The sequence below is a fragment of the Ochotona princeps genome, chromosome 17, assembly GCF_030435755.1.
Source record: "Ochotona princeps isolate mOchPri1 chromosome 17, mOchPri1.hap1, whole genome shotgun sequence".
Classification (NCBI taxonomy): domain Eukaryota; kingdom Metazoa; phylum Chordata; class Mammalia; order Lagomorpha; family Ochotonidae; genus Ochotona; species Ochotona princeps.
In genome coordinates this window covers 37,456,229-37,483,774 of record NC_080848.1, presented here as the reverse complement: position 1 = coordinate 37,483,774, position 27,546 = coordinate 37,456,229, and the positions used below count along the sequence as shown (strand labels likewise).

The window sequence follows — 27,546 nt, the reverse complement described above, 5'->3', positions numbered from 1 at the left end:
CAAAATTGTATCATGGAAAATGACAATTTTTAAAAAGTAGCTTCTCTTTCTCACACACATACACACAAATAGCTTAGCAAGCCATCAAATCTGCCCTACCCAAATCCTCCATAAAAAAAAGCAAAAGTCAAGCTTGCATCCATTTAGATACTAGTTATATTCCAGCTCTCCCACCAGGTGGCAGCAGTCTGGAGGGTAAGAAAGGTCGGCCTTCATTTATTGCACATCCACTACTGGCCGATCCACACACACAAGCTGAGGCTCAGCTACTCTGGCTGCTGCTGTCAAGCCCCACGCCCTTCCCGTCAAGATCAATTAAATTAGTTAGGATCTGGGGGGCAGGGGACGATGCAGACAAATCCTACAGGAGCTGTCATTCCCGTGAGAGTCAACAGCTTTCCTGTTCCCCCTCGGAGACTCTTCCAGGACTGATAACAAGTCATGATGGAGGCTGATTTGATTTAAGGCTCCACTCCTGCCCAGTGGGAAATGCCACTCTGCCCCCAAGCACACAAGGGGGAGGGGGAAGAGGAGGGAGAGGCCTCGGCCAGGAGGCAAGCATGAGAATCAAGGGCCCATTACCAGATGACCTTCAGACCTAAGTGCACTCACCGCCTCCCCCTCCCCAAGACGACCTCCTCATAGCCCCTCTTCCTTATATGGTTTCATAAGTCCTTGGGGTATTTATGAAAAATTAAATGACTCTCAATCGAGTGCTGAGACACAGGAGGGGACAGTTCAGAGAGCACAGAAGTAATAGATGGTCCCAGGAGTTGGCGAGAGGCCTGCAGAGCGGCAGTGATGGCAGCGGCTGCAGCCAGGCCTCGATCTACCAGCCCCTCCTTGTTCTCCACCCTGCGGCTCCTCTAACCCAGAGCCAAGTGGCTCCCAGCTCCCACTCTTCTGTGCGGAAGTCAGTCCAGGTGTGCCCAGCTGGCAGGCACCCACACCTGGGCATCCCAAGCCTGTATCCAGTGTTGCCAGAAGGCCACACTTGCTAGATCTACCAAGAGCCTCCCTGCACCTTAAAAATAATTCTGCTGAGATGGGCGAGAGGAGGAACCTCTCAAAAATCAGTTCCCTCTCCCTTTTACCTCCCAGCTCCAGAACACCAACGGTTGGACTGTGCCACTCTCCTTCTGCCACCCAAAGAGAGGAAGAGGATCTGCTCCTGGACATCACCTTGTTTCTACAGAGGTGGCAGGGCCAGAAGGCGGGGCAGCGTGGGGACCTACACACAAGCACACCCACTTCCTTGTGACCCTGTCACTTCTGACGCTCAGCGCTGTGGCCAGAGATGTGCGTGCTGGACAGTGCATGGCCTGAGCTTCAGTGCCCTCCGGGGTGACCTGGAATCACAGGCTCTTGGTGAGGCTCCCAGAAGATCTTGACTATGAATCACCCAGCCCAGGGTCAGACACGTGAAGAAAACAACAGTGATTTTGTTACTGCCATGGGTCCCCTGGCAGTGGGTGTCTCGCCCCCCACGTGGTCACACAGCAGGCTCCTCACATGCCTGCTGAGTGCCTCCTATAAGCCACTGGCCTCTGGGGCAGCAATGCCAGTGCTCAGCAGTGTCTCTGCTCCTCTCCTTCTGGCCCCTTCAGGACTCCCTGCAGCTGGGCAGGGCCACGTGGTCAGTGCTGGCCAACAAGATTTAAGAACACATGGCACGGGCCGTGTCCTGGCTGAGGCACAGTTCTCCCACCCAGGCCCTGCGGTAATGACCCTGGAGGCCACCAGCTCCACAAGGTGCAGCCACCAAGAGGAGGTATCTCTGAGTGAATGATCCTGGGGAGCAGAGACTCTTGCCCACCGGTGACACAGCAACATGAGCAAGCAGCAGCCTCGCTCGTTTAAGTCCTGGGGATTCAGGGCTCATGTGATTCTCCACATGACCAGCCTACCCTAACATCCCTCATCCAACCCAACTGTGTGTGCAGCCAGCTGGCCACATGCCTCTCCAGGCATGGTCCTTTGTCTGCCAACACCACCCATGTCCACCCTTCCCTCTCGGGAGAGGACCAGGACCCCACCACTTTCTAGGAGCAGATTAGAGGGAAGATTTGAAGGGTCATGGGCCGTGCCTTTTGCCGCCCACCTAGTCTGGCCAAACCCTCCACGGGTGCAGAGTAAACCCATGCTGAGGCCTCCCAGCCCAAAAGCAGCTAGGAAAGCAGCTCTGTTTGTTGCAGCATCATTCACAACAGGCCAAAGGTAGAGGCAACCTTCAGTGTCCATCAGTGGCTGAATGGATATATAAAATGTGGTGCCTGAACAAGAGAAGTGGCTTCTAGCACAGGCTCCCACCTGGATGAATCCTGAGGACCCAATACCACAGGAAGTAAGCCAGCCTCCAGGGACAAGCACTGTGTGATCTCACTTGGCTGAGTAGCTCAGAGGCACCAGACTCCTGCAGACAGAGCAGAAGGCGGCAGCCAGGCTGGGCGAGGAGGAATGCAAAACTCAGTGTTAAAAGGTGAAAGGAATTCTGAGGGCAGAGCCAGCATGCCAGGGCCACCATAAGGACAGTTATAATGGTACATGTTACGTGTATCTTGTCACCATTAGAAAAACAAAAAGGAGAACATGCAATTTTTTTTTAAGTAGACAGGGAAGAAGCAGAAACAAGGTGAGCTCCTGCAGGGGGCCATGCAGGTGGCAAGGGGTTTGCCCCAGGCCACAAAGGCAGTTCCACCTCCAGAGCTCACTCCTGTTTCGCTGCTGACTTCCTGGCACAAGAAGGGGTACAAGCTTCAGTCCTGGGTGTTGGAGGGGCGGCCACCAGGTGCTTGTGGGCTCTGACTCCCATCCTCCCTCCCCAGTCAGGTGGCACCCAGGCACCCATTCCAGAGCCCAGCCTGCCCCTACCCAACCCGTGACCATGGGTAATGAGCTCGGGGCATGTGCAGAAAGGCAGGGTCACAGCACAGTCATGGCAGGGTACAAAACTCATCACCCTCCAGGTCACCACTGTCCCTGGCTCTGCGCCTGCCCCCACTGAGCCCTCCACTTGGCTCTCTGCTCCCATCTGGCACGAAGGGATGCCAGCTTCACCTCCTCCAAGAAGCAAGCTCAGGAGCAGACAAGGGTCCAGGGCCAGCAGAATTGGGAGGGTGAGGTGTCCCAGGCTGACCCTTACAGCAGGAGTGGCTGTGGAGGGACATGAACCAGGGTCCCTAGGGCTGGCAAGAGCTGCTCTGGCTCAGGTATCTACCCCGGGCAGAGGGGCCAGCAGGGTGGGGCCAATCCCTTGCACCGGGGAGAGCTTGTGGAAGGCCTCTTCTGGGCCCCGGCACATGGCAGTGATGGTCCCATTGAGCACCAGTGAGTGCCTGGCAGAGGTCAGAAGCCACATCTGACACCACAGGACCCAGAAGCAGCCCGGTGAGTTCCTCAGTCTCCCAGGATAAATGAAAGCAAGACTCCGAACCAGGGGTAAGAGCAGGGCGAGAGAGTCCAGATGCTTCCTCTGGGAGCCTCATGCACACTGCCATGATCATACCACCTCAGGAGCAAAGCTACTCTCATACAGCCATCTCAAGGAAAAGAGATTTGTTTATTCAGGGGCTGATATTGTAGCATAGGGGTTAACACCCTTTGCCAGCAATGCCGGGATCCCATATGGGTGCTGATTCATGTCCAAGGTACTCTACTTGCAATCCAACTCCCTAGTAATGGTCTGGAAAAGCAGCAGAAGATGGCCCAAGTGCTAGGCCCCTGCACCCACACAGGAGACATGAAGAAGCTCCTGGCTTCAGCCCAGCACAGGTCATGTGGCCAGATGGGGTCTCTCTCCTTTCCTTCCCTCTATAACTCTATCTTTCAAATAAGTAAACCTTTTAAAAAAGAAAAAGCAGACCTGGCGCGGTAGCCTAGTGGCTAAAGTCTTTGCCTTGCATGAGCCGAGATCCCATATGGGTGCCAGTTCTAATCCTGGCTGTTCCACCTCCCATCCAGCTCCCTGCCTGTGGCCTGGGAAAGCAATGGAGGACAGCTCAAAGCCTTGGGACCTGTACCCATGTGGGAGATCCGGAAGAGGCTCCTGGCTGCTGGCTTTTTAGGATCGACACAGCTCCAGCCATGATGGCTGCTTGGGGAATGAACCAGTGGACAGATCTTTCTCTCCGTCTCTCTTTTCCATATATCTGCCTTTCCAGTAATAAATAAATAAATCTTTAAAAAAGCAGCAAGTACCCCCCCACACACACATGGTTCCACTGCTTCCCAGGCATGTGGCCTTGAGCCAGTCACAGCACCTCCCTGCCTGCTCATGTGCCAAGCGGAGCGGTGACAGCACCAACTCACAGGGTTCCATGAAGGTAAACAGGTCCACATGCTCACAGTGTGCAAAGGCAGTGCTGGTTACCATGACGGCACCTGCTGAGCTCCCATGGGGGCTGTCAGGGTCCCATGATGACCTCCCAGTCTGTCCCCTGGGGTCTCATCTGCCTTCAGCACCTCCTCCCTCATCTTGCATCCTTTCTGTGCAGAAACCAGAAATGGCCTCACCTAGAACTCTTGTTCTTCCTTACAGAGAGAGACTGCCACACAGTTTTTCTTTCTGTTATATCTATACCTTGAAATGCTATTTACTTATTTTGATTTTATTTGAAAGGCAGAGAGAGACATCAGTCACGGCTTTCCTACTTGAGTGGCAGGAGCTCATGCATCTGAGCCGTCACCTGCTGCCTCCCATACTACATACCAGCAGGAAGCTGGATTGGAAACAGAGTAACTGGAACCTGAGTTGGGCAGTCAGTCATGGGATGACTCATAACCACTACGCAGGGCCCACCTTTGCCACAGCTTTCTGACCAGAGGATCCTGATTCTGGAATCCAAAGGAATGCTGTACACACAGCGCCATGATGTAGTAGGTTGAACTCTATGAGCAAAGTCATTCAAACCCCTGGAGTCCCCAAGTTCAAAGCCCTCTGCCTGTTCTCTAGGTTGGAGGATGGGCTTTAGCGAGAAGACGGGAACAGGGTCTACTTTGAAGCTTGGCACAGGACAGCACCACAAGGTGAGAAAAACACCCTGCCTGCAACTCCCTCCTCATTCCCGTGGCTTGGAAGCTAGCTGGTCACCATGGCAACAGGCTCCCACCCAAGCTGCCAGGCAGGGTTGATGTAATCTTCAGGCAGGCAGTGTTCCACCTGGGCTCCCACAGCTCTGTTCCCACTAGGGCGGCTGTGGGAGGAGGCAGGGAAGGTCGCTCAGAGATCCCTCCAGGATAATGCAGGAACCAGACCTAAGGAGTGAGGGCCATGAAGTGAGCAGCAACTTCTGCCACATCCCTAATGAATGTGCAGGCTGCCAAAGTCTGAGGGAGGGGCACAGCTGTAGCCCCCTCCTGGCCTTCTGAGCCTGCAGCCTCACTACCTCGCCCCTGGCTGAGCACGCCTGCCCCATGCCTCGAGGACCACTCCACAGAATGCAACAGGTGCAGAGCCCTGCAGTTCTGGCACAGGTATGTTCTCCAAGTTGCAGTCATGCACCCTGAAACTCCTCTGCAAGCTGAAAGCTCCCACCTCCATTCCCAGTTCCTGACCTTAACACCACAGGGTCTCTGGCTGTCTTGGGCAATTATAATTTCTCTGCATCCAGGACAGGTCCACGAGCTAGCTACCCCATTAAAGCATCCACGCCCCTTTCCCTGCATCATGCAACAAGCACTCAGAAAGCAGGGTCTCAAGTCCCACCCCCACACTCACCCATCAGAGGCACACTAAGGAAACAGGGAAGGAAGCCACACAGAGATGAGAACTGAGCAGCGCTGCTGCCCCAGACTCCCCGTGCCTACCCATGGACGCTGAGCTCTCCCTCCCAAGGCTGCCGTCCTGGCGGAGATGCCTCTAGTGCCAGGAATGCTGCCTCCCACAGGCCCTACTCCCTCCTCCACCCAGCAGCCACCTCCTGCTCAGGTGCCCTCCTACCTGGCCTGTATCAAGGGCATCCACCCAATCAGGAGCTGCGCTTCGGCACACACAGGCTCTGCCCTGGGACCTTGTGTCCTGGCGAGGCCCGGGCTGGGAAAAGCAGCACAGTTCCTTGGGGGCCAGCCCAAGGAACAGTGCTCACACTGGCAGACCTGGGAAGTGATGCACTCCAGCAGCCAGCGTTCAAGGGTAGGATGTAGTAGGTTGCGTCCAGAGACTGGTGAGGAGGAGCTGGAGCAGACACACAGAGTGATGGCAGAGCTGGGAGCTGAGTCAAATAATTCCCTACGCCTATGCTTAACCAACATGTGACCAGGGCACCAAGACCAGGGTGCCTGCTGAGAGCAGTTGGGACTGCATGCCGAAGAATGGGGGCATCCCCCAACTTCACACCATACAGACACTCATTGCAAATGAACCAGTCATCTGGATGGAAGAGCCAGACCTGTGAAAGGCACACAGGAAAATGCAGGGGCAAGCCTTCATAACCATGGACTCAGCAACAGAGGCTCAGATACAATACCAAAGTCACAAACTAACCAAGAACAGCATAGCTGCACATCGTCGAAACTAAAAAATCTTGGTGCCCCAAGGACACCACCCAAAAATGAAAAGAGGGGCCAATGGTATGGCACTGAGAGCTAAGCTACTGCCTGTGATGCCGGAATCCCACACCAGAGGAGTGCTGGATGGAGTCCCAGCTGTTCCACTTTTGACCCAGCTCCCTGTTCATGCACTTGGGAAAGCAGCAAAGAACAGCTTAAGTGCTTGGGCCTCTGCCGCCCATGTAGAACTGGACAGAACTTGAGGCAACTGACTTCAGCCTGGACTCACTCTGGTCATAACAGTCATTTAGGCGAGTGAACCAACGGATCAAAGATCTTTCTTTAGCCCCTAGCCCGTCAAATAAAAATAAACAAATCCTTATGCAAAAAGTGAAAAGATAGCCTACAGAATAAGTGAAAATATTTACAAGCCCCTCAATTTGCTAATCTGTGTCCCTTATATAAACCATACACAGAAATCTTACAATGCAACCATACAGACACCTGACAGCTGAACATTAGGTATGGGTCCAAGACTTTTCTCCAAGGCAGAGGGGAGCACTTTCCTTCCCTCCAGACAGACTTCTAACATGCCAAGCCATATAACAAGGCCCTAGCTGGGAAGCCAACAGACTTGCCCTCTGGACTCCCAATAAACAAGCTAGCAGTGTGGGAGAGCTCACTGAATCCTTACACCAACATAGCTACTTTCACAGTTCCTATGTCACAGAACAAGACAGTGGGGCACAGAGAGGTTAGGCAGCCAGCTTAAGGTCACACAGCATGAGCTGGTAAGGCCAAGATACACACTTAGGACAGGTTACCCCCTGCCCAAGTTCATGCTCTGCACTGTGATCTCTTACATGGGGCTCATTCTGCTGGGAGCCAGGGAGCTACTTGGAGGAACCGGTGGCAGGGGAGGGATGTGGAATTGCGCTTGAAGTTCTCCATTAGACAAATGAAACGGGGGTAGGGTGACTCGCAGATACACAGAGCCAAGAGTGAACATGGCTTGTGGGGAACACTGAGGGGTCGACCTTCCTGTGAGGGGTGGCCAAGGACTCAAGGACCCAGGGACCCAGGGGGTAGTGCTGCAGAGCAGGATTCCCCTTGCAGAGCAACAGGGAGCTGCCAACAGGGTTTCAAACTGAAGAGACGCTGGGTCTGATGCTAGCACAGGAAAGCTGTCCTAAGGCAGTAGCACTTCTGAGGACCCAACTTCAGAGAGCTGGAGGCAGGTGGTGGGAGCACGGGGCCTCAGGCGCTTGCATGGGCTCTGGGGAAGCCCATGCCATCTTCTCCCTGCCACATCTGTGCCTAGGGTAAGAACAGGGCTGACTAGAGGGCAACTTCACACTACTGGCCACCAGGGTAGGCAGGGCCATACTGTGCCTGCTGCCCTGGGAACCTCTGTCCAGTGCCAACAATGGGATTCTCACTGAGGACAATGAGGACCCTATGAGGACCTGGATTCTGACACCTGTCCCCAACACCCCAGTGTAGGATGAAGGTACACACAGTTTGTGGGGGAAGAGCCCAGGTCTCTGCCTACCATGGGCTCAGGAAGGCAGCCTTTTCCGAGAGTGAATCTGCAGCCCTGTTTTAAAAACTAAGCCACTGGGCCCAGCGCAGCAGCCTAGTGGCTAAGGTCCTCAACCTTGCATGCACTGGGATAGGATGCTGGTTCATAACCTGGTCTGCTCCACTTCCCATCCAGCTCCCTACTTGTGGCCTGGGAAAGCAGTCGAGGACAGCCCAAAGCCTTGGGACCCTGCACTCGCAATGAAGATCCAGAAAAAGCTCCTGCCTCCTGGCTTCAGATTGACATAGCTCTGGCCATTGAGGCTACTTGGGGAATGAACCAGTAGATGGAAAATCTTTCTCCGTGTCTCTCCTTCTCTCCGTAAATCTGCTTCTCTAATAAAATTAATAAATGAATCTTTGTAAACAATCAAGCCACTTGCATGGGGATAGGGGGACTGGGGGCAGGGGCTGTGGTGCCGCAGGTAAAGTCATCACCTGCAACGCCAGCATTCCACACGGGCACCAGCTCGAGCCCCAACTGCTTCACTCCTGATCCTGTTACCTGCTAATGCACTGCGGAAAGCAGTCGGAGACAGCCCAAGCCCTTGGGCCCCTGTGCCCACACAGGAGACCCAGAAGAAGCTCCTGACTCCTGGCTTCAGCCTGGCCTAGCCCCAGAAGTTGTAAGACCATTTGGAGAGTGGACAGGCAGAAGACCTCTCTCCTGAATTCTGCTTTTCAAATAAAATATGCTTAAAAAAAAATCAGGTCATGTCCTGATTTTCTGGCTGGGAAACCAGGTAGAAAGCAGTCAGGCATTGTTCTCACAGCTTTGATCTCACTGAACTCTCTGAGCAACTACACAGTGAATTCTAAGATGATCCCCATTCTACAGATGAATAAACCTAGATCCCAGAAAGTTAAAGGACATGCTCACAAGCCAGTGGCAGTCAGCATTGGAGCTAGCTTCTCCATCCACTCCCACTGCCTTCAGACTGAACATTCTGACCACTTGCCAGCACAGCCACTGTGCTCACAAAGAGGGACAAAGACTTCAGGCAGCTCCAGCCTGGACACAGGCAGCTTCAGTACTAAGAGCCTGTGCAAGTACATGACATTGCCAATGCTATCCTCAGAGCGCCCCAGCGGTGGGCACTAGTGTCCTCCCCACCTCATGGATGAGGGGCTACAGGCACAGGGAGGGTCTTGCCCTAGGTCCCACATCTGCTAAGTGGCTGAGTTTGTGTCCCAGGGGAGGACAATCCCAGACACAATCATCTCCTCTTGCTCTCTTGTCTGAATCAGTAATACTACAGGGCACTGACTTCTAACATGTCTAATGGGGCTGGTTTCCCAGCCACAGCCCAAGCAATGGAGCAGCTCCAAGGCCATGGTCACAGCTAGAACATGCTGGTGGCAGCAGCAAGAACAGATGGAAAGACGAAAACTGGCAGACACATTGAGCTCGAACCAACAGGCGTGCGGGCAGATGTGTGAGAGCAGCAGGGCCGTGGCCTGTACCTGCTTGCCCAGCAAAACCTCAGGCCACCAAGGCAGACACACAAAGAGGCACATTCAGCCCTGGGCTCTTTCAGACTACAGGTGCACCGTCGGCGGCTTAGCCATCAGCCTGGTGGGTCACCTCTGGGACGGAATTGAAGCGGAACATGTCACCTACCAAGAGCAGGTGTTGTTTTGTGTGTGCACCTGTATACATACACGCAGTACAGGCAGGTATGTAGACAGACAGACAGACATCCAGTCTGCCATCTGATTCCCACAGGAATCACTTCTGCGGAAGCTCAGCTAACCTTGGACTGGAAACATTTGAAAAGAAAATCAGGAACATGTACATTTCTTCTTGACACTGTGACTTTTGACAACTATTTACATAGTATGAGATATTATAAGTCACCTTGAGATGCTTGAAAATGCATCAGAGAGCTGGCCATCGTGGCTCAACAAGTTAAGTCACTGCTTGGGGTACCTGCAACCCAGGTCAGCATGGCTAGTTCAAGACTTGGCTATTCCATGCTTCTCATTTGGCTTCCTGCCAATGTGTGTGGGCAGCAGCAAATGACAGTCCATCAACCCCTGCCACCCATGTGGGAAACCAGGATGGAGTTCCTGATTCCTGGTGTTGACCTGGCCCAGTCCCAGCTGCTTGGGGAGTGAACCAGTGAATGGAAGATCTCCACCACCATCTAACTCTTCCCTTTCTCTGTCAATCTATCTTCCAGCTAAATCAACCAATCTTTAGAAATAAAATGCCTTGGAGGATGTGCATAGGTCCTGTACAAACAGGTCATTTCCCACAGGGGCCTGAGCACCTGTAGATTTGGGTATGGCTGTAGAGACACAAGAAGTTCCTGGGCCATGCTCAGAGCAGGATTTTCCTACTATGGGTTTTGTCCCCAGACGTGGGAGTAACATTATTACTACTAAATAAGTTGTAGCTTATTCCAACAATGAAAATCTAGGCAGCTTTGACAATGAGTAATTTAGTGCTGTGGGCAAGAACAAAGATGAACCTCAAACATCATCATGCTAAGCAGAAAAAGGCATGTCATGGGAAAATACTTACATAATAGTTCTATTTATATAAAGTGCAGGTGAAATGAAGCTATATTATTTAGGAATGTATACTTTTGTAGTAAAACTCCTTAAGTGAGAATAAAAATAAATATGCATGTAAAGCTGCAGCTATCCCAGGCTGGAATAAGAGAGGAGGGTACTGAGGATGGGGGTCATGGGTTAAACGGAACCCCCTCAAAAAAGATACTTTAGGAGTTCTAACCGCCCAGGACCTCAGACTGTGACCTTATGTGGGAATCAAGACTCAATAGGAGCAATCAAGTTAGAATGAGGCCACTGGGGTCAGCCCTAATCCAGGACCAGGGAGTCTCCAGAGAGGACCCAGAATGAATGCTAGGCAAAGAGGGAGGCCAAGATCAAGACCTTGAGAACAGCGAAGGCTGCCCCCAAAGCTGCAGAAGGCAGAAGGCAGGCCTGGAGTAGGCCTTCCCTCTCAAGTGTCAGCCCTGTCCCCAACTTCTGCTCTTGGCAACTGTGAATCAGGATGAACTTCTCCCTGCATCCCTTAGCTGAGTGCCTGGTGTGAGTCCTAGCTATTCCACTGCCAATCCAGCTTCCCATTAGAGCATGCCTTGGGAGGCAGCAGGTAATGGTTCAAGTACGTGGATTTCTGCCACCCATGTGAGAGATCGTGATGGAGTGGGAGACTGCTGGCTTTGGCCTGACCCAACCCTGCCTGTGGCAAGCACTGAGTGAACAAATGGATGGAAGATCTTCACCTCTCTCTGCCTTCCAAATACATAAAACTAATATATGTATTTTTAAACGCTCAGTCTAGTCATGGGGAATCTCAGGAGTCTGAGAGAATGTGAGCTCACTTCTTCAATCACTATTCATACGGGGCAGGGGAGCGGCCCTGGGGCACCAATGCTGAGGAGAGGACCTAGTACTCCAGGCTGGGAAGTCAGGGCTCATGGCAGCCCCTCCTGAACTACCATGCTGCCCTGATGGTGCACACAGGTGCTACCCCAAGATAATGGGTTCTTCCCTCAGTGCTGGGAGGAGCGGGATGCACAGCAGGGGAGGCAAACACGGCAGGAGCAGACCCCTGGGCGCATGTGCGATGGATGTGTCACGTGTGCTTCGTTCAGGAGAGGTCCTCCCTGCCTTCTGCAGTCCCTGAGGACTCCCAGCCCCACCCCACCCGCCTCCTGCTCAGCAGCTCAGCATCTTGCAGCTGAGGACAGCGTCACTGGGTGGCTCGCCTGACACAAACCCAGGCTTTGCAACTTTGCCATTTCTGTTTCCTTCACCTACCTCCTCCGGAGTTCTGTGCTTCCCAGAAGAATGGGAAAGTAAGAAAGGCTCAGCCCACGGTGGGGGCCTGACGAGCAATGATAATTATCCCTTCCTCTTAACAAAACATCACAGTTAGCAGGCCTCGCCAGCACTCACCTGCTCAGGACACACTGGGGAGAATTTTAACTGGACATGGGCAGGTTCCCTGAAGTGTGCCCCTCCAGCTGCTTTGTGTCCCAGCAGGAAGTCAGAGGACAGGAGGGATTCAAGGTGACCCCCCACCCAACACACCGGGCTATGCGTGCCACTGAAAGCTGGCTGCAGCCAGAAGCCCCTCCCCTGCCCACATTCTGGTCTCTCTCCTGCTCTAAGTTCTCTACAAAGTTCCCCACGCTGGCGGTGGCTGCAGAACCAGTAACCAGGCTGGGGACCTGGTCTCTTGACAGATGCGTCAGGGGCCTCTGAACCTCCCGCAATAAAGCATCCCTTGGAGACCCATGGGGGCAAGGCAGGGAGATAGAAGAGAACTGAGGAGCTGGGGACAGAGACAACAGCACAGCCCCTAGCTCTCGGATCTCTGTTTTTAAAGATCCATTTATTTTTTGAAAGGCAGAGTGACAGAGAAAGAGATCTTCATACACTGGTTCATTCCCCTAAAAGGTTGTAATATCCAGGGCCGGGCCAGGCCAAAGCCAGGCCAAAGCATGGAACCCAGAACCCCATCTGGATCTCCCATGTGGGTGGCAGGGACTCAAGTACTTGGGTCATCTTCTACTGCTTTCCTAGGTACATGAGCAGGAGGCTTGACTGGAAACACAGCAGCCAGGACGTGAACTGGCTCTCCAATATGGGATGCAAGTGCAACTATATGTGCTGTGCCACAGTACCAGCCCCTCATGTTTGGATTAATCATTGTGCATGGCATCTCCAGGACTGCAAGGGGTGTGGGTGGGATGAGTGAGCTCCTCATGCCTGGCTGTGTCTTCTCCACACGGCAGAGAATTCCAGGACATAACACCTCCCCGTGGAAGCAAGCTGCATTACCACCTGCTTTGTGAAATCACCCCTACAGGTCTGCATGTCCTTGACCTTAAAGAAACTCTGTCCCTTCTAGCTGTGGCTGTTGGGAAACAAGATGCGGTTAGGGGGTGTTCTGGTGCAGAGTAGGAACCCAGCTTGCTTTCGGATCCCTGTCTGGGGCTCGGGTCTGTCTCCAAGGGGGAGCTCGTATCCCCTTAAGGGCATGGGACAATGTAGGGCAGGCTGCAGGGCTGGACTGCTCTTCACAAGGATCATCAGCATCTTTCTGTTAATCACATCCTTATTTTTTAGTGTCAGTGCTACAGAAAGATTTTCAAAACTCCTGACACCTCCACTGAAACTTTACACCTGTCCTTTGTTGTCAAGCGTGGGTCAGAGGATGATGGCACAGGAGAGGAGAGCGCCATGGAACGAGTGAGCAAAGTGTTGCAGAAAAGCATCTGCAAAATGTCCCCGGCTCCTCAGATAGAAGAGGACTGAGGAGCTCCGAGTGGTTAAGGGAGTTGTCTACGGCACGGCCACGTTCTTCCAGTCAGCAGCACACTGCCTCCTCACAGCTGTACCGTGCCTCTCCAAAGAGGAAAGAGGGAACAGGTGCCAAGCAGTTAAGTGGTTGGTGGGCCACCCTGGCTCACGTCTGGGGGCCTAGGTCCTGTGACCTAGCTTCAGCTCCAGACTCCAACAGCCTGCTTAATGCAGACCCTAGAAGCCAGCAATGGTGGCTCAAGTATTTTGGTCTCCATAATTCATAGGGCAGACCTGGACTGAGCCCTCAGCTCCTGGCTGCAGCCATTGTGGATGGCAGCTCTGCATGTTTCTCTTCCCCCAAATTAACCATTTTTTTTTTCAGCATTAAGCAGAAGAGGAAGAGGAACAGGGAGAGAGAATGGTTGTAGTCAGAGAAACTGAGTCCTTGTTGCCTGTCCTTGGTAAGCCCGTGCCCCCTGTCCACTGGAGAGGTGAGGCCCCTTCACCAGGAAAACCTCCTCACTGGTGGTGGGTGGCCAGGCATGGGAGTGCCACACAGGGCTGAAGTCAGGGTGGCACCCACAGCCATTCCTGGAAACACCCTCTGCCTGGGGCTGAGACCTGGAGGCAAACAGCCCAGGAGAAAACTCAGGAAACTCCAAAGGAAACCCCACCGGAAGTCCTGAAATAGTTTCACAGTTGAGAGAGAAAACTTTAAAGTGAGAGCAGCTGTAAGTGCGGGGAGGGAGACCAGGTCAGTCTCTCTCTCTTTGCGTTATTTCTGCTTTTTAAATATTTATTTATTTGAGAGGCGAGAGAGACAGTTCCCATCTGTCTGGTTCACTGTCCCAAATGCCCTCAACAGTTGAGGGATAAGGGGGGAGGCAGATCAAAGCTTGGAGCCAAGAACTCAATCCAGATCTCCCCTGTGAGAGCCATGGCTGCTGCCTCTCAGGACCTGCACGCGCAGGAAGCTGAAGTCTGGACGGGCTGGGCACCGAACCCAGCCACCCTGCTGTGGAAACAGAAGTGTCACCACCAACAGCTGTCTTAACTCCTAGGCCAAATGCTTGGTCCCAGGCCAGCCTGAGTCCAGGGCATTGACTACAATTCCCAGCCACCCAGCGCTGGCTTACAGGCCCCTGCTCAGAGCACAAGCACATGGCCTGAGGCCTCCCCTGTGGTGTGTCTGGCTCACACTATCCTTGGGAGGGGACCCCCCCAGCTCTGCTCTCTCAAGGTGGGGTGTCACCTTAGTCATTCTCAGCTCTATTTTTACTCAAGGGTGGCAGGGAACATCCAGAGAGGAACAATTAAATCACGGAACTGCAGGCCTCTGCAAGGTCAGAGATGATGCCAACCTCTGTGGTGGGCAGCAACAGGCCAGTGTTCTAGAAACCTCAGGAGGACTTTGGCCTCTGGAACTCTGGCAGCTCAGTGCCCAAAGCCTTCTGTTAATGGCACTCAGAGGGTGAAAACCGAGTCCAACTGTAGCACTCAGAGGTTCTAATCAGGTTGTTAGGGTGCTTGAATCCCGTGATTGAATCCTGGAGGCTTTGCACAGAGGGATAAGGACAGACACGTGGCTCGCTGTCTCCTACCACGGGATGCCTTGCACTGCCTCATGACTCTGTCAGCAGGAAGAACATGGCTGCATTAGGCTCCTGCACCTGGTACCTCCAGAACTGCTGACATGCACAGGAGGAACCTAGCAAACAGTAGCTGATGAACAGCTCCAGGCTGCAGCTCCCCACGCACTGCCCAGTCCCCAGCTCCTTCTGCACAGCCCACAGCTGCAGAGGTTTGTCAGCTGGAAATATCCAATGTGGTGACAGGCTGTGTTCCTGTGACGACCCTCAGGTCGTTATAACAAAATGACCATGGCTGACACAATCACTCCCATTATGCACCTGAGGCCATAACAATTTCAAGATTCCCTAAAAACAGGGCCCAGACATGGGTAGTACCCTGGCCCTGCCCTGGAAGCCATCCCCAACGCCTCCTGGTAGTGGAAAGGGACAGCTCGTTCTCTCTCCTGAGTGCAGACTTTCTTTCCCTCTGCCTGTAGAGAAATCTTGGTTTCTCTGTTGATTTTTATTTACATATCTGCCTTGAACTTTCTTACATGGAGACCAGAATGCAGACCAAGGCTAACCAGAGGCTGCCTCCATGACATCATGAGCCAAAACAAATCTCTTCCCTTGATATGGTTAGCTGGCCTCAGGCATTGCGCTACACTTCTCTGACAGCCTCCTCGAAATGCCTTTCTGTCCTCCTCACTCCAGCTAATCATCCCCTTGCATCTGCTCTGATTCCAATTAATTTTGGTGGTCCTTGTGCTGGGACCTCAGCCCCAGGGCCCTTCCTTTCTTCACACCCCTCAGCCAACCACAAAGCATTCCCCAAGCTCCCACTTGCTCAGGGCTCCTCTGGGTACTGGGACTTAGGACACACCACCCCAACATATGACTGACTACAGGAGACCAGAATGTGCCACCCCAAAATATACTTCTCTGGCATATTCTGGGATGGTTATTCTGAGAAACTGCAGACATAAGAGGAGCTCTGAAAAAGCTGTTCTGTTGCAAAAGAAATTTACATCTATAAACATTTTTGCATGAGGAAGAGAGTACTTTTATTACCCGGCAGACTTTGCTTAACAAAACCATCTCAATTCCCCAAATACTCCTGCCCATCAATCACTTGTATCACCTCCACCCCCCACTGTATTCCTTTCTGCACAGCTCAGGGTACAACATTGTCAACCCTGGTATCTATGAGCCTCCCACAGTAACCAAAATCTGCAGATGTTCAAGTCTCTCACAGAAAAGTATGGGGCCAGCACTACGGTGTAGCATGTTAAGCCACCACCAACAGTGCCAGCATCCTAGTTCTCCTGCTCCACTACCAATCCAACTCCCTGCTGATACACCTGGGAAAGTAGTAGCCAAGCAGGTGGGAGACGTGGAAGAAGCTCCAGGCCTGACATAGCCCTGGCTATTGCAGCCATTTGGGAGGTGAACTACGGGGGTGGGGGGACATCTTTCCTTCTGTGTTTCTTTCTCTGTAACTCTGGCTTTCGAATAAGTAAATTGCACATGACCTACATACATGCTTCGGCATATTACAAACCATCTTGGGATGACATAATATCCAATACAATGTAAACGGTATGTGAACAGCTGCGATACCACACTGTCTGTGACACACAAAAAAGTTTACACTTGTCTAGCACAGATGCGGTTCTGTTTCCTGAATATTTCCCATCCATTTCCAGCTGACACCATGGAGTCAACAACAGTGTAAGCCTCCATCACCCGACCCTTCTCACATCTCATATTTCCTAGGACTCTCATGTGCACCCACATCACGACAATGTTTTCTCTCCTGTTGATCTGTTTTATGTCAACTGAATTCACAGCCAAACAACCTGCAGGGGTGGAGCGAAGCCACTGCCCCTCCCCTACAAAGAAAACATCATGCAGTAGTTGAGTGACAAAACACCCAGAGGGACCCAGAGCACCTGAACCCCTGAATGAGTTTCTCAAGCCAAGACACCCTGGCAAGCAGGCATCTCTGGCAGACAGCACAAGTCAGCGGTCAGAGAGGCTGTGAGAGATCAGCTCAGCTCTGCCCAATAAAGCAGCAGGATGAAGAGAACTGGGACCTGCCAAGCAGTTGTGGACTACCCAGGCCACTGACTGTAAAGTGCTTGAGACAATGCCTGGCACTCTACACAGGCGGCCTTTGTTACTCAGAAGAGCTGAGACTCTGGCAGAGAAGAAAGGACAACTGGCATGACATACACAGTAAGAAAGTGCTAACAGATGCAGCCCAGGGCCAGCAGTGCTGGGGATTCTCAGCTTGGGGGGCAGGGGACTCTCTGAGGTGTGGACTATGGTCCAGCCTAGAGGGCTTCCTGGAGATAGCTCAGCCTTACAGTTGCACAAAAGTCATCTGAATATAGGGTTCTCTCTGGAGAGAGCAGGGGGAGTGGAGCAGGATGCTAAGAAAGCAGGATAGAAAATAAAAGGATCAGCCCCACTGACAGTGGGGGTGTCTTGAAGGCAGGTTGGATAGAATATGGGGGTGATAGCTGGCTAGAGAGGAAGCCTGGTGCTTCCTGCAGGAGGAGGCCTGGAGGACACTGCAAGCACCTGCTGCCAGGCTGTGGTGGCAGCTCCCCAGCCGCCATAGGATCTTCTGGTCAGCTTCTGCCTTTGCTCTCCAACAGCCTTATCCAGTGATCTCTGGTCCACTCAAGTGGGGAGTGGATACTGGGTCAGGAGCTGCCAGGAAGCCTTCACAACGCACCTGGCCTAAATCAGGGGCAAGTGGCTGTTCCACACGGCTAGGCGGACAGCAGCTGGTCTCTCATTAACCCTCTCAGAGATGCACACGAAATGTAACAACCAAGGCTTTCTGCTCCATTAATACCGGTTGCCCTTCAGGGGGGAAAAGGGGATGAGGCTCTGTCTAGACACAGGCATTCACAAAGGCCCGATGCCGAGCCTCCGGCACGTGGGAGGAGGGAAGGCAGGGCGGCCGGTGTGTCCCCTCCCCAGGGTGATCACTGCGGCTGCTCTCTTCTCACTCCCAAGGAGGGGGAGCAACCACTCCCAGGTTTCCTGTAAGGGTTAAATGACATCATGAAGATGAGAACCCTAGCTAGCAGTTGTTCCCCACCAAGTGTCCAATCAATTACTCTGTTGTTTGTATTCTTCTTGGAAGGCAAGATGTGCAAGGCTTGCTTTTCATCTGGCCAGAGTCCAGAACTTCAGGAGGGTCTGACTTCCGGCCCTTTAAGACCTATCCACCTGGAGCTGGCTAGAATGCAGGACTCCCCCCACTCCCACCCTGGATTTACTAAACTGAGAAACTGCAGCTTGCCGAGGTCCTTGGAGAGGTACTCAAACACATGGTGGAGGTTGAGAACCTGCACCAGAGTATTTAGTCCCGGAAAAAGTCATCTTCTGCCTCCCCTCCCACTCCAGGAAGTTTGGGTCCCAAGACTCAGGGGTAGCTGAAGTAAAGGACGCCAAGCAGAGGGCCCCTGGATTCCCATGGGCTCTTCCCAGCACTGCATCAAGTTACTCTTAGTCAGATGGCGAGAAAACTAAACCCTTCTTGATTCCTTCAGCTCAACTTTTTGTTCCTGAAGACAGCAAACTGCACACTGCACTTGTTACTACAGGGTACAGAGCCTAAGATCTCTCCATCTTCTCCCTTTACCAAACAGGAAGCTCAGAACTGGACCCAAGAGCAACAGTGTGTACCTAGAATGGGACACACTGTTTCCTTTTGAGTGCATTAATTTGTAAGGTAAGCTTTTATTTGTTGCAAGTGGTTCGGGTTTTTCATTAGTTTCCTTCCTATATAAGTTACATTTTAAACAATAAAGCAAATCAAAATAACTGAAGTGTGTGAGTCTGACAATGACCACAAGGACAAATAAATGACTGCACATGGGTGAATATTATTCCCTAAAGTTAGTAAGAGCTCCACCGGGTTGTGTTGTTGTTGCTGTTTTTACACTGTAGCTCAGCAATGCAGTGAGGGAATCAAGGTCAGCACTATGTTTGTCTTGTTTTTCACAGAAGGGCAGAAAAGCATGAGTGCATGGTCCATGTGATGGGATACATGTTGTATGGGGACACTTGGTTTCAGCCCGGGTGTGCACTGGTTTACAACATAAGACGTGTACATATCATGTATGGGTTGCAGGTCAAAGAGTTGAACAGTCACTCAACAGAGCCCAGCCTCCTGTTGCTAGGTGCCCCTGGCCTCTGCTAACTGAATTCCAACGGGGGAAGAGTTGACTCATTTGGCCAGGCCACCCATGAGCAAACTTCCCTCATTGTTACACCCCACCCTCCCTCTGCAGCCTCTGACTACTTCCTGCTAACACAGAACTGATGGAAGCAGCTCCTGCCAACTGCTCCCAGCCTTGTGAGGGCACCAAGTTACTGATTCCACCTGCAGAGAAGGAACTGCAGAAGAGCCCCAGTGTGGCCAGGGCGGGAAGAGGTATTCTTTTGGGAAAGCAGGGGTCCCCTGGCACTAGCATGTGCCCTCCCAGTACTGGTCACTCCCTCTGGCTTGACAGCTTTGTTACCCGTCAACTCCCAACACGTCTCTTCCCTTGAAAGTCAGTGATGGGGACAGGAGAAGAGGGAGGAAAGGAAGAGCAGGGAGAGCAAAGAGAGCCTGGGTAGTTGAGAGTGGGACCTGGAGGATGGAGCCTGATGGGGCTGGCTTCTGTGCTGGCTGTACCCAGCAGTTAGGGCGGGGTGGGAGTGGGGAGAGGCAGGAAGAGGCTAGGCAGCAATGGGGGTCACCGACACTGTCAACAGCAAGGGTAGAGGGAGGTATGGTTTGCAGCTCAGGTTGGGCTTTCCCTGCCTTGTCACACCCAAGAAATTCCCCACACATAACCCCTTTGTGAATGGAGTCCCCACCTTGTTCTGGCTCCTTCAGTTCCAGCCACAGCAGAGGGTCTGCTCAGGTGTACACCCCCAGGTAGGGTGTAGGGAGCAGGGCTAGAGGAGCTGCCCCGGGTCCCCTGGTCATTAACATGCTGTGTGGGGGTGAGGCCGGATCTGCAGCCCAAACGGGTCTCGGCAAGCAAAGGCCCTTGGTGCTCGGTGTCCTGATTTAAGGCTGGAGCTGTCTTTATTTTTCCCTTTGAAAGTTGTGGAGGTGAATTTAAAAAGGCCTGAGAGCAGGGCCAGCTCGCCGGGTTCTGCCAAGTCCTCTCCTCTCAGTGCCCACTTCCTTGCCTGTAGCTGTGCTGTGGAAATCGAGCACTGGCTGTGTACACCCCAGCCCCACCCACAAGTCTACTTGTTCTTCCCTCTCTTTTCTCGTTGTGAACCAGCAGTACTTCTAGCTGCTAATCCCAGCAACAAAGTGATGTTGTGATTTGGCTCCAGGTACCAGTAGGGAGATCACCTGGGGACTGAGAGCTGTCCACATGGGAGGCAGTCAGGCAGGGCACGGGCAGGAACCAAGTCACAGCGCTCACAGCTGGCACTCTTAGCAAGCAACGCATCAGACCAAGCAACCTCTACAAGACACTAGCTGCCAGGGGGCCTGGCTGCACTGCTGTGAAAGGCAAGAGTATCCAGGACAAAGAGCAAAGTGCAGCATCAGTCAGGTCAGCTTGGGCTTAGTGTCCGGCTGGTACCTGAGCTCCATGACCTTGAAACTGGTCTTAACTTCCCTGAGCCTCAGCTTCCTCCCTGTAAGAGTGATAATGAGAGGCCAGAGCCTCATAGTAGGGAAATCCTCCACCTGCAGTCCCGGCATCTCATACAGGTGCTGGTTCGAGTCCTGGTTGCTCCACTTCTGATCCATTTCCCCGTACCCATGTACCAGAGCCCAGAAGAAGCTCCAGGCTACCAGATTTGGACTGGCTAAGCCCTGGCCATGGCAGCCAAATGGGAAGCAAAACAATGGGTGGAAGCTCTTCCTCGCCTCTCTCTCTCTCCGCTCTCTCTCAATCGCTCTAAAACTGCCTTTCAAACAAAAATAAATAACTATTTTTTTAAAAGAGTGATAACGAGTCCCTTTCTCTACAGCCAGGGGCTGGAAAGAAGGCAGATGACACATAAGTAAGGCACCTAGACCAGGACTGACACACAACAGGTTCCTCAAGTGGTCACTGCTGCTGGAAGCTATATGGACTGCAGAGTCACAGAGCTGTAGGATCAGGTCCAGGCTAATCTGGGAACTCCTTAGCCATCATTCACCCTCACAGGGCCTGTTTCCTGGTCCATGAGATGGAGGAGATGGCTACAGCAACTCTTTGGGGTTGTTACAACAATGCACAGAGAGTACCCACCTCAGCCTCAGCACATGGCAGGGTTGATGAAATGCTGCAGCCCCTTCCATTCTTTCTACACCAAATGAAAAAAACCAACTGCTGTGGGTCTAGCAGGACAGGCAAACTTTCTCTTCCCTGGGCCCAGAAGCAGTTCCAGGAGGCCCAGAAGGAGGTTTCTGTGCCTGGGTGCCACCCGACAGAACAATTCCAAGAAGTGCTACTGCCAAGAACAGGCCTCTACCCTGACAAACTTTCACTGAGGGTTGGTCTTTCTCCTAATGCACCTGTGGATGCCCAGGGCAATGGCAAGCTGGCCAGGGTACACACAAGTCAGGAGATCAATCGTTCCCCTGGGGTGGGGTGAGGGGATGTCCTCCAGCCAGGAAACCACTGGGCTTGTTGCACAGCATCTTCCTCTCCACAGTCCTCATCCACTAAACCTTTGCTGCTGATCAGGAGGCAAAGCCCAGGAGGAAGAGGTTAGCCCAGAACACTAATTTGATCAGTCCGGTTATTCCGGCTACTTCCTTTCCCAGTGACCCTTAATAATCCCTCAGATCCCAGGTCAATCCTGAAAATTTCTAGGTGGCACCAGCTCCAGCCACACCCCACAGAGGCCACTGGCCACACTGCCTGGAGTGACACCGAGTTCCTCTGGCTGTGGTCCATCCCAGGCCTCTCAGCTACCCACGCCTTCCTGGAGACCTTAAGCACAGTGCCCAGGCACACCTGCTGTGTCTCTCCTTATCCCTGGAGCCTAAGGGGATATGGTAACATCAGAGGGGAGGGCAGAGACCTGGAAGAGGGCAATGGCAACTGCCTACTTAAGTCCCCACGGAGCGCAATCTCCTGAAGACCAGACTGACCTGGGCATTTTCTGCTCATTCAGTAATTCCAAGCAGGGGACAGGAATGTCAAGAGAAGACAGAAGTACGACGGCAGGAAATAGGTCCAAATCATATTTGTATCTGGGTACAGAGAACTGGCTATCCCACGCACAAGGGTCCAGGGGCTCCTTGCCAAGGGGGTGCATTCTCTGCTCCGATTTCTTCCTTCCCCCTCACTACAGGATCTGTGTCAGGTTTTCCCCAAGCTTTCGGAACCAGTGGGCCACTTTCTTGGCCAACTAGGGACAGCCAAGGCTCTTACTCACCTTCTCTTGTCCCAAGAAATGGACAGGCTAAAGCTGCATGTCAGAAACAGTCTCCCCTGTAGGCTTGGGGTGGCTAAACCTTCAAGCCTCTCCCACCGGTACAGGCAGTCACTCAGAGACACCTGCCAAGACCACGCAGGTGAACTACAATACGTATGAGAACATGTGTACATCCGCTTAACCTCCGGCAACCCAGGCCTTGGCAGAAGGCAAAGCACATGGAGTTTGCCTTCCAGGTTCCCAGAGGGTTTGGCTGAGCCAAGCAGCTGCAGCAAAAACACAGGCAGTGAAGTTTCACTCACAAGCCCCAGCAAAGCATGGGATTCCCTTAGGGGGTCTCCGACTCCACTACAAGCTACTACAATTACCAAATCCACACTCCAGGAAGCCTGTGAATGGGCCAGCCAATGGATTTCTGGGCTGTCTGAGGGAGTAAGGAACTAAAGGAGCTGAGAAGCAGGAAGCCTTCACGTCGCTCTCACACTCAAGCAGCCCAAGACCAACAGCACTGACATCTGCTGGGTACCCCTGGAAAGCTGGCTCGCTATTCATCTTGCCCAGTTCTCCAAATTCATCCATAGGCCTTTCCAGATCCCTGCCAGTGACAAGGTCCGTGATGAGCGCTTCAGGAGCCTTCTTCATCTTCAGAGCACTTCATGAACATTAACACGGGACCTTCCAGCCCCACGTACAAGAGACACCACAGCCTCACTTTATAGAGGAGTGGGCTCCAGGAAGGCATGGCAATCGCCCCATGGGACAGATCACCCTGCACACTGGAGACATCCCAAGTCTTCTAAACCCACCTCCTACTTCAAGACACAGCAACAATCACAGCAACCAAAAGAAAGCAAGTTTTTCTGAGTAGATGAGTTAATTATTCTGCCAGCTCCACCTCTGAGACTCCAGCAGCCGTGACAATTACAGGCCGGTGTTGACAAGAAGGAATAAATTACCAGGGTTATTCAGAGCACAGGAAAGCATCGACCTGCAGGTGTTCACTGTCACATCAGGGACACCCGGAGCAGTCAGGGCTCTCAGGCTGGAGGCATGGTCCTTGCCATGGCTGAGGTACAACCGAAATGGGAAGTGCAGGCAAGTGTGTGGTCACCTGTGCACGGGCTTGCAACCCTCCAGCTCCACAGACTTTCGTGGCCCAGGGCTAGGGTGCTAAGCCCTTAAGAAGCATTAAAATACCACAGGAGACCAGAATATCCTTTTGAAATGCTGCCTTTTTGAGAGAAGTTAGCTCCAAAACACAAGCTCCAGTCACAACAGATGGTCAAGGTCCTTCTTTCTGCAAAAACCCAATCACCACAGGCTTTTGCTCAGCTTAGCAAGGTAGCTATGTTTGGGACCAGAACCCAGTTGGTTGGGACAAACAAGAAGCAGGAGTGGTGAAGGAGCAGAGCATCGAAGCAGCCCTTCAGCCTCTCTTCCACGTAAACCCTGAACACATTTTTAGAGACTTTCTATGTGAAGAGGTGCCCAGTACCGAGCCTGCCTGAGGTACATGTAGGTCTCCATCCAGAGCTGCATGGCGGGCTGTCTGCACACGCAGGGACGGAGGTTTCAAAGCACCCACATGCCCCACTGTGGGGCCATTCCACAAAACCTAATTCAACCTGATCCCATGACAAGAAAACCAGAGACTGCCACATGAGCAGAACACAGAGCAGCTAGTGAGAGGCATAGAAAGGGGAGACGAAAACAGTCTCAGGGAGAAAACTCGGGAGAGGCAGTGTGGAGGGAAGCTGGCATGATTATGGTCATGCAGGGGAAGAAATGTTCAAACACAGGAATTTGGTACCCTGGACCCTCTTCTGCCATTCCAGTCTATCAGGAGCCAGGGACGCTGTACCATCAGTGTTGGATCAGACTGGCAGCTGGGACCTAACTTAGACCAGCCACAGCTACCCCAACCCTTCAGGACTCCTACTGCAGGGGAGAGGGGAGGCTGCTACCCAGCACCCACCAAACGACCCCTAGCACAGAGACTGAAGCTGGGAAGAATAAGCTGACACCTGCACAAGCAAGAGGTGTGTGTGAGGGAGGGAGGGCTGGATGGCTAGCTGGCTGGCTGGCAGGCCACCCCATCTGGAAGAGGGAATAAAACCTCAACCATCCCCTTCTAGCCCCACCCCCAGGCCCTGCAAAAAATACAGGGAAAGGCTGAGGCCAGAGCCATAGAAGGCTCCCCTGCCTGGGCCACTGCTGGGAGAACTCTGCAACAGAGGACTCAAAGCAGTTCCTGCCCGCCCCCCACCACCCACAAATGTCGAGCTAAGCTCAGACATAGCCAGGTTCCCCTTCAGAGTCCTCCTCACTGTCCCTGGATGCGAACATGCATGCCAGCTCTGTCATTTGTCAGTGATGTGACCCCAGGGCAATGACCTGAGCTCGGGGAGTCTCTCCTCTCCTCTCCTGTAGGAGTTACAGGCTCACAGAGAAGTGGCACAAGGTACCTAGCCTAGCACTTGGCACATTCTAAGTACTCAGGAGGAGACTCCATCATGTCTTCAAGCAATCCCACTGCCCACCCTGGGCCCCAGCTACACTCCCGGCTATACCCCCTTCAGCACTCCTGTGGTGCTGGCATCTGTGGGGACTTGCCACAGTGGGACGGTGAGCATGTGAGCAAACAACTTCACAGGGGGCACACGGGAACTTCCTCTGGGAGCCACCAACCCTCGCTGCCAGGCAAATGCCAGCCCAGGTATTTGTTTTAATTTAGTCTCTTGTCAAGAGCAAACTTAATGGCCAACAGCCCAAACCTGACAGCACAGCACCTCCCCACCAAACCTCCCCACTGCAAGGCTCTCAAATAAGCTTTCTGGACAAGGAGGCAGGAACTCTTCATGCTGCTGCCAAGTCAGCACCCGCCTCCCAGCCCTTAACCCAGGTTTCCCCGGGAGCCTGGAGGGCAGGCGACAGCGGTGGCAGCATGGTAGACAGCTCTGAGCCAGCCTGCCTGAGTCATGGCTGGTTAACAGGGCCCCCAAACAGGGCCTTTCTGGCACTCCCATGGTTAGGAATTTTCAAAGCAGCCTTTTCAAGGCTAGGACTGCACCTGGAGGCTAGGGTAGGGGAGAACCGAAAATGATCAGGTGGGGCTGTCTTCTTCAGCAACAGAGAAGAGAACCAGAAACAGGCATTTACAATCTACAGAAAGGGATTCTACATTTTGGGAAATTGGAAAACCAGGATGGGGCTTTGAGAAGAGCCAGAAGCCTACGGGAACATCACCAGCCCAGCAGCTAAAAGAGGGCACGAAATCTTTCTGTGGGGCCAGGGGCCGATCTGCATCAGGCTGGGAACAGATGTGCGTCCCATTCACGCGGATCCACGTGCATACAAGCACCACAGCCATGGGCCCTGACCTTCACCCACTGACGCTGGCCTCTGCAGGGAAAAGAGCAGATGGACCGGCTGGGCTTGGCAAGGACGGATGCCCAGGGGAGCTGCCTCTGCCCCTTTGATGTTGACAAGCCAAAGCAGAATGAACCATCACAAGGAGAGCTCCTGGGGGAGGAGAGGAAGGAAAATATAGAATTGGAGTGGGGGGAGGGACAAAGCTGGACAGCATGGCCAGGATGCAGCGGATGCAGAGAGCAGAGCTGGGCAGTGCAGAAGCACCAGGGCAAGGCAATAACCTACTATCCTTTCCCTCTGACCACTACCAAACAAGGCTGTAATAAGGCTCTGAAGCCACCTTGACCCTGAACAACTGTCCTTTTCCAATGGTGTCCACTGTCCAGAACCAGAGCCTGCCTCCAGCTTCCTCCCTGACTTGACTCCAGGTTGAGAGCTGTTGACCTAACGGGAGGGCCTCCCTCAGGTGGATCAGCAAAGAAGAAATATACTGAACACTCTGCCCTAGAAGTGCCTACATCCCTGCGCGCCAGGGTCAGGAGGGGTGAGTGGGGGGTCAGCGGCAGGGGTGGAGGAGCTGCAGGTAGGCCAAACCATTAGGGTGAATCGGGCGCCACCACTGGCTTCCACAGGGCAGATCCAGGAGAGTGCAGTACTAGGATGGTTCGGTGCCTTTTTTTTTTCTGGGAGGGGGTTGAGGGGTTGGTGATGGGGCTGGCAGGAGATGTCGCTGAGCTGCACAGCCAGCTCCTGCTCCTCGAACGAACGGCGCCCACGGAAACCTGCATGGTCAGGCATCCGTCAGGTTTCCTTCCCACCCGATCCCATCCTAGTCCCGAGGTGGCCGACTCGAGTGGGCACCAAGAGCTTCTCCCTTTCCCACCCCCACCCCAGCCTTCCCGCTTCAGCGTGGACAGCAGTGCGGGCGGCTGAGGAGCCTGGGCTGCTGCCCTCTCCCCGCCGGCTGGGGGAGCGCCCGCTCCACAACAGGTGGGAAGACGCCCTCGCCTCCCCGGCCCCCTCTCCCGCCCCCGCAGCGCCCCGCACGTACTGCTGTAGAGGGTGTCGATCCAGGAGAGGCGCGGCAGGCCCCGGTGGTGGCTGAGCGGTTCCATGCCCGCAGCTCTAGCTAGCGGCGGAGGCGACGGCGGAACGGTCAGATCGGAAACCCGACCCTCATCGCACAACAAAGGAGGGAGGGCGCGGGCGGGCGGCCCGGAGGATCCGGCGGCCCCGGAGACCGAAGTTGGCGGAGCGCGGGGAGAGGGGGCGGCCGGGAAACAGGTAGCAGGGAGGAGCAAGCGGAGCGCGCCGCCGGAGCTGGCGGGCGCACGGACGCGAGTGGGCGCCCCAGGGACCCTTCCGGCCACTGCGGCCGCGGTTGGCTCCGCTGCGGATCCTCGGAGCCGCGGCCCCGCAGCCCGCGCGCCAACGAGCAACTTCCCCGGGGCTGCGCGGCGCCCGGGGCGGGGGCGGGGACCGCGACCAATCGGCGCGAGGCTCCGGCGCGCGCCCACCCCCTCCGCGGCGCGCCTCGGGCCCCGGCTTGGGGTGGGGGTTGCGGAAGAGCCCGGAGCCGAGCCGCCCCAGCCCCCACCAGGCGACGGAGGCTCCACCAGGGGCACGAGGAGCGGTGCGTCCTGAGGGGCTTCTCCTGGTGGCGGCGCGAGCACAGCTCCCCCTCCCCTTTTGACCCAGTCTGGGTTTGGCAGGATTCTGGCAACCCACAGACTAGGTGCGGCGGGCAGACCCGGGGGCTCGCAGGGGTGACATCACCTGCCACCCCAGGATCTCCAAGCACAGTTTTGGGGGACCTTGTGGCTGCCAGGCCCCTCCCCGAGGC

General features: G+C 53.8%; 1 protein-coding gene across 3 annotated transcripts in view; it reads right to left on the bottom strand.

Annotated features, from left to right (window-relative positions):
* The window catches only part of ABR (ABR activator of RhoGEF and GTPase), a 176,369-nt gene that overhangs the window by 101,936 nt on the left and 46,887 nt on the right, over positions 1-27,546 (bottom strand). Inside the window, exon 1 of one of the 3 annotated variants that reach the window (XM_004593942.2) lies at positions 26,755-27,120. The exons of the other annotated variants lie outside the window; for them this stretch is intronic. Coding sequence (XP_004593999.2) covers positions 26,755-26,818 — 64 coding nt within the window. The 5' untranslated portion in view covers positions 26,819-27,120. Of the gene's footprint in view, positions 1-26,754; positions 27,121-27,546 lie in introns of those variants that run through there. 3 annotated transcript variants of the gene reach the window in all.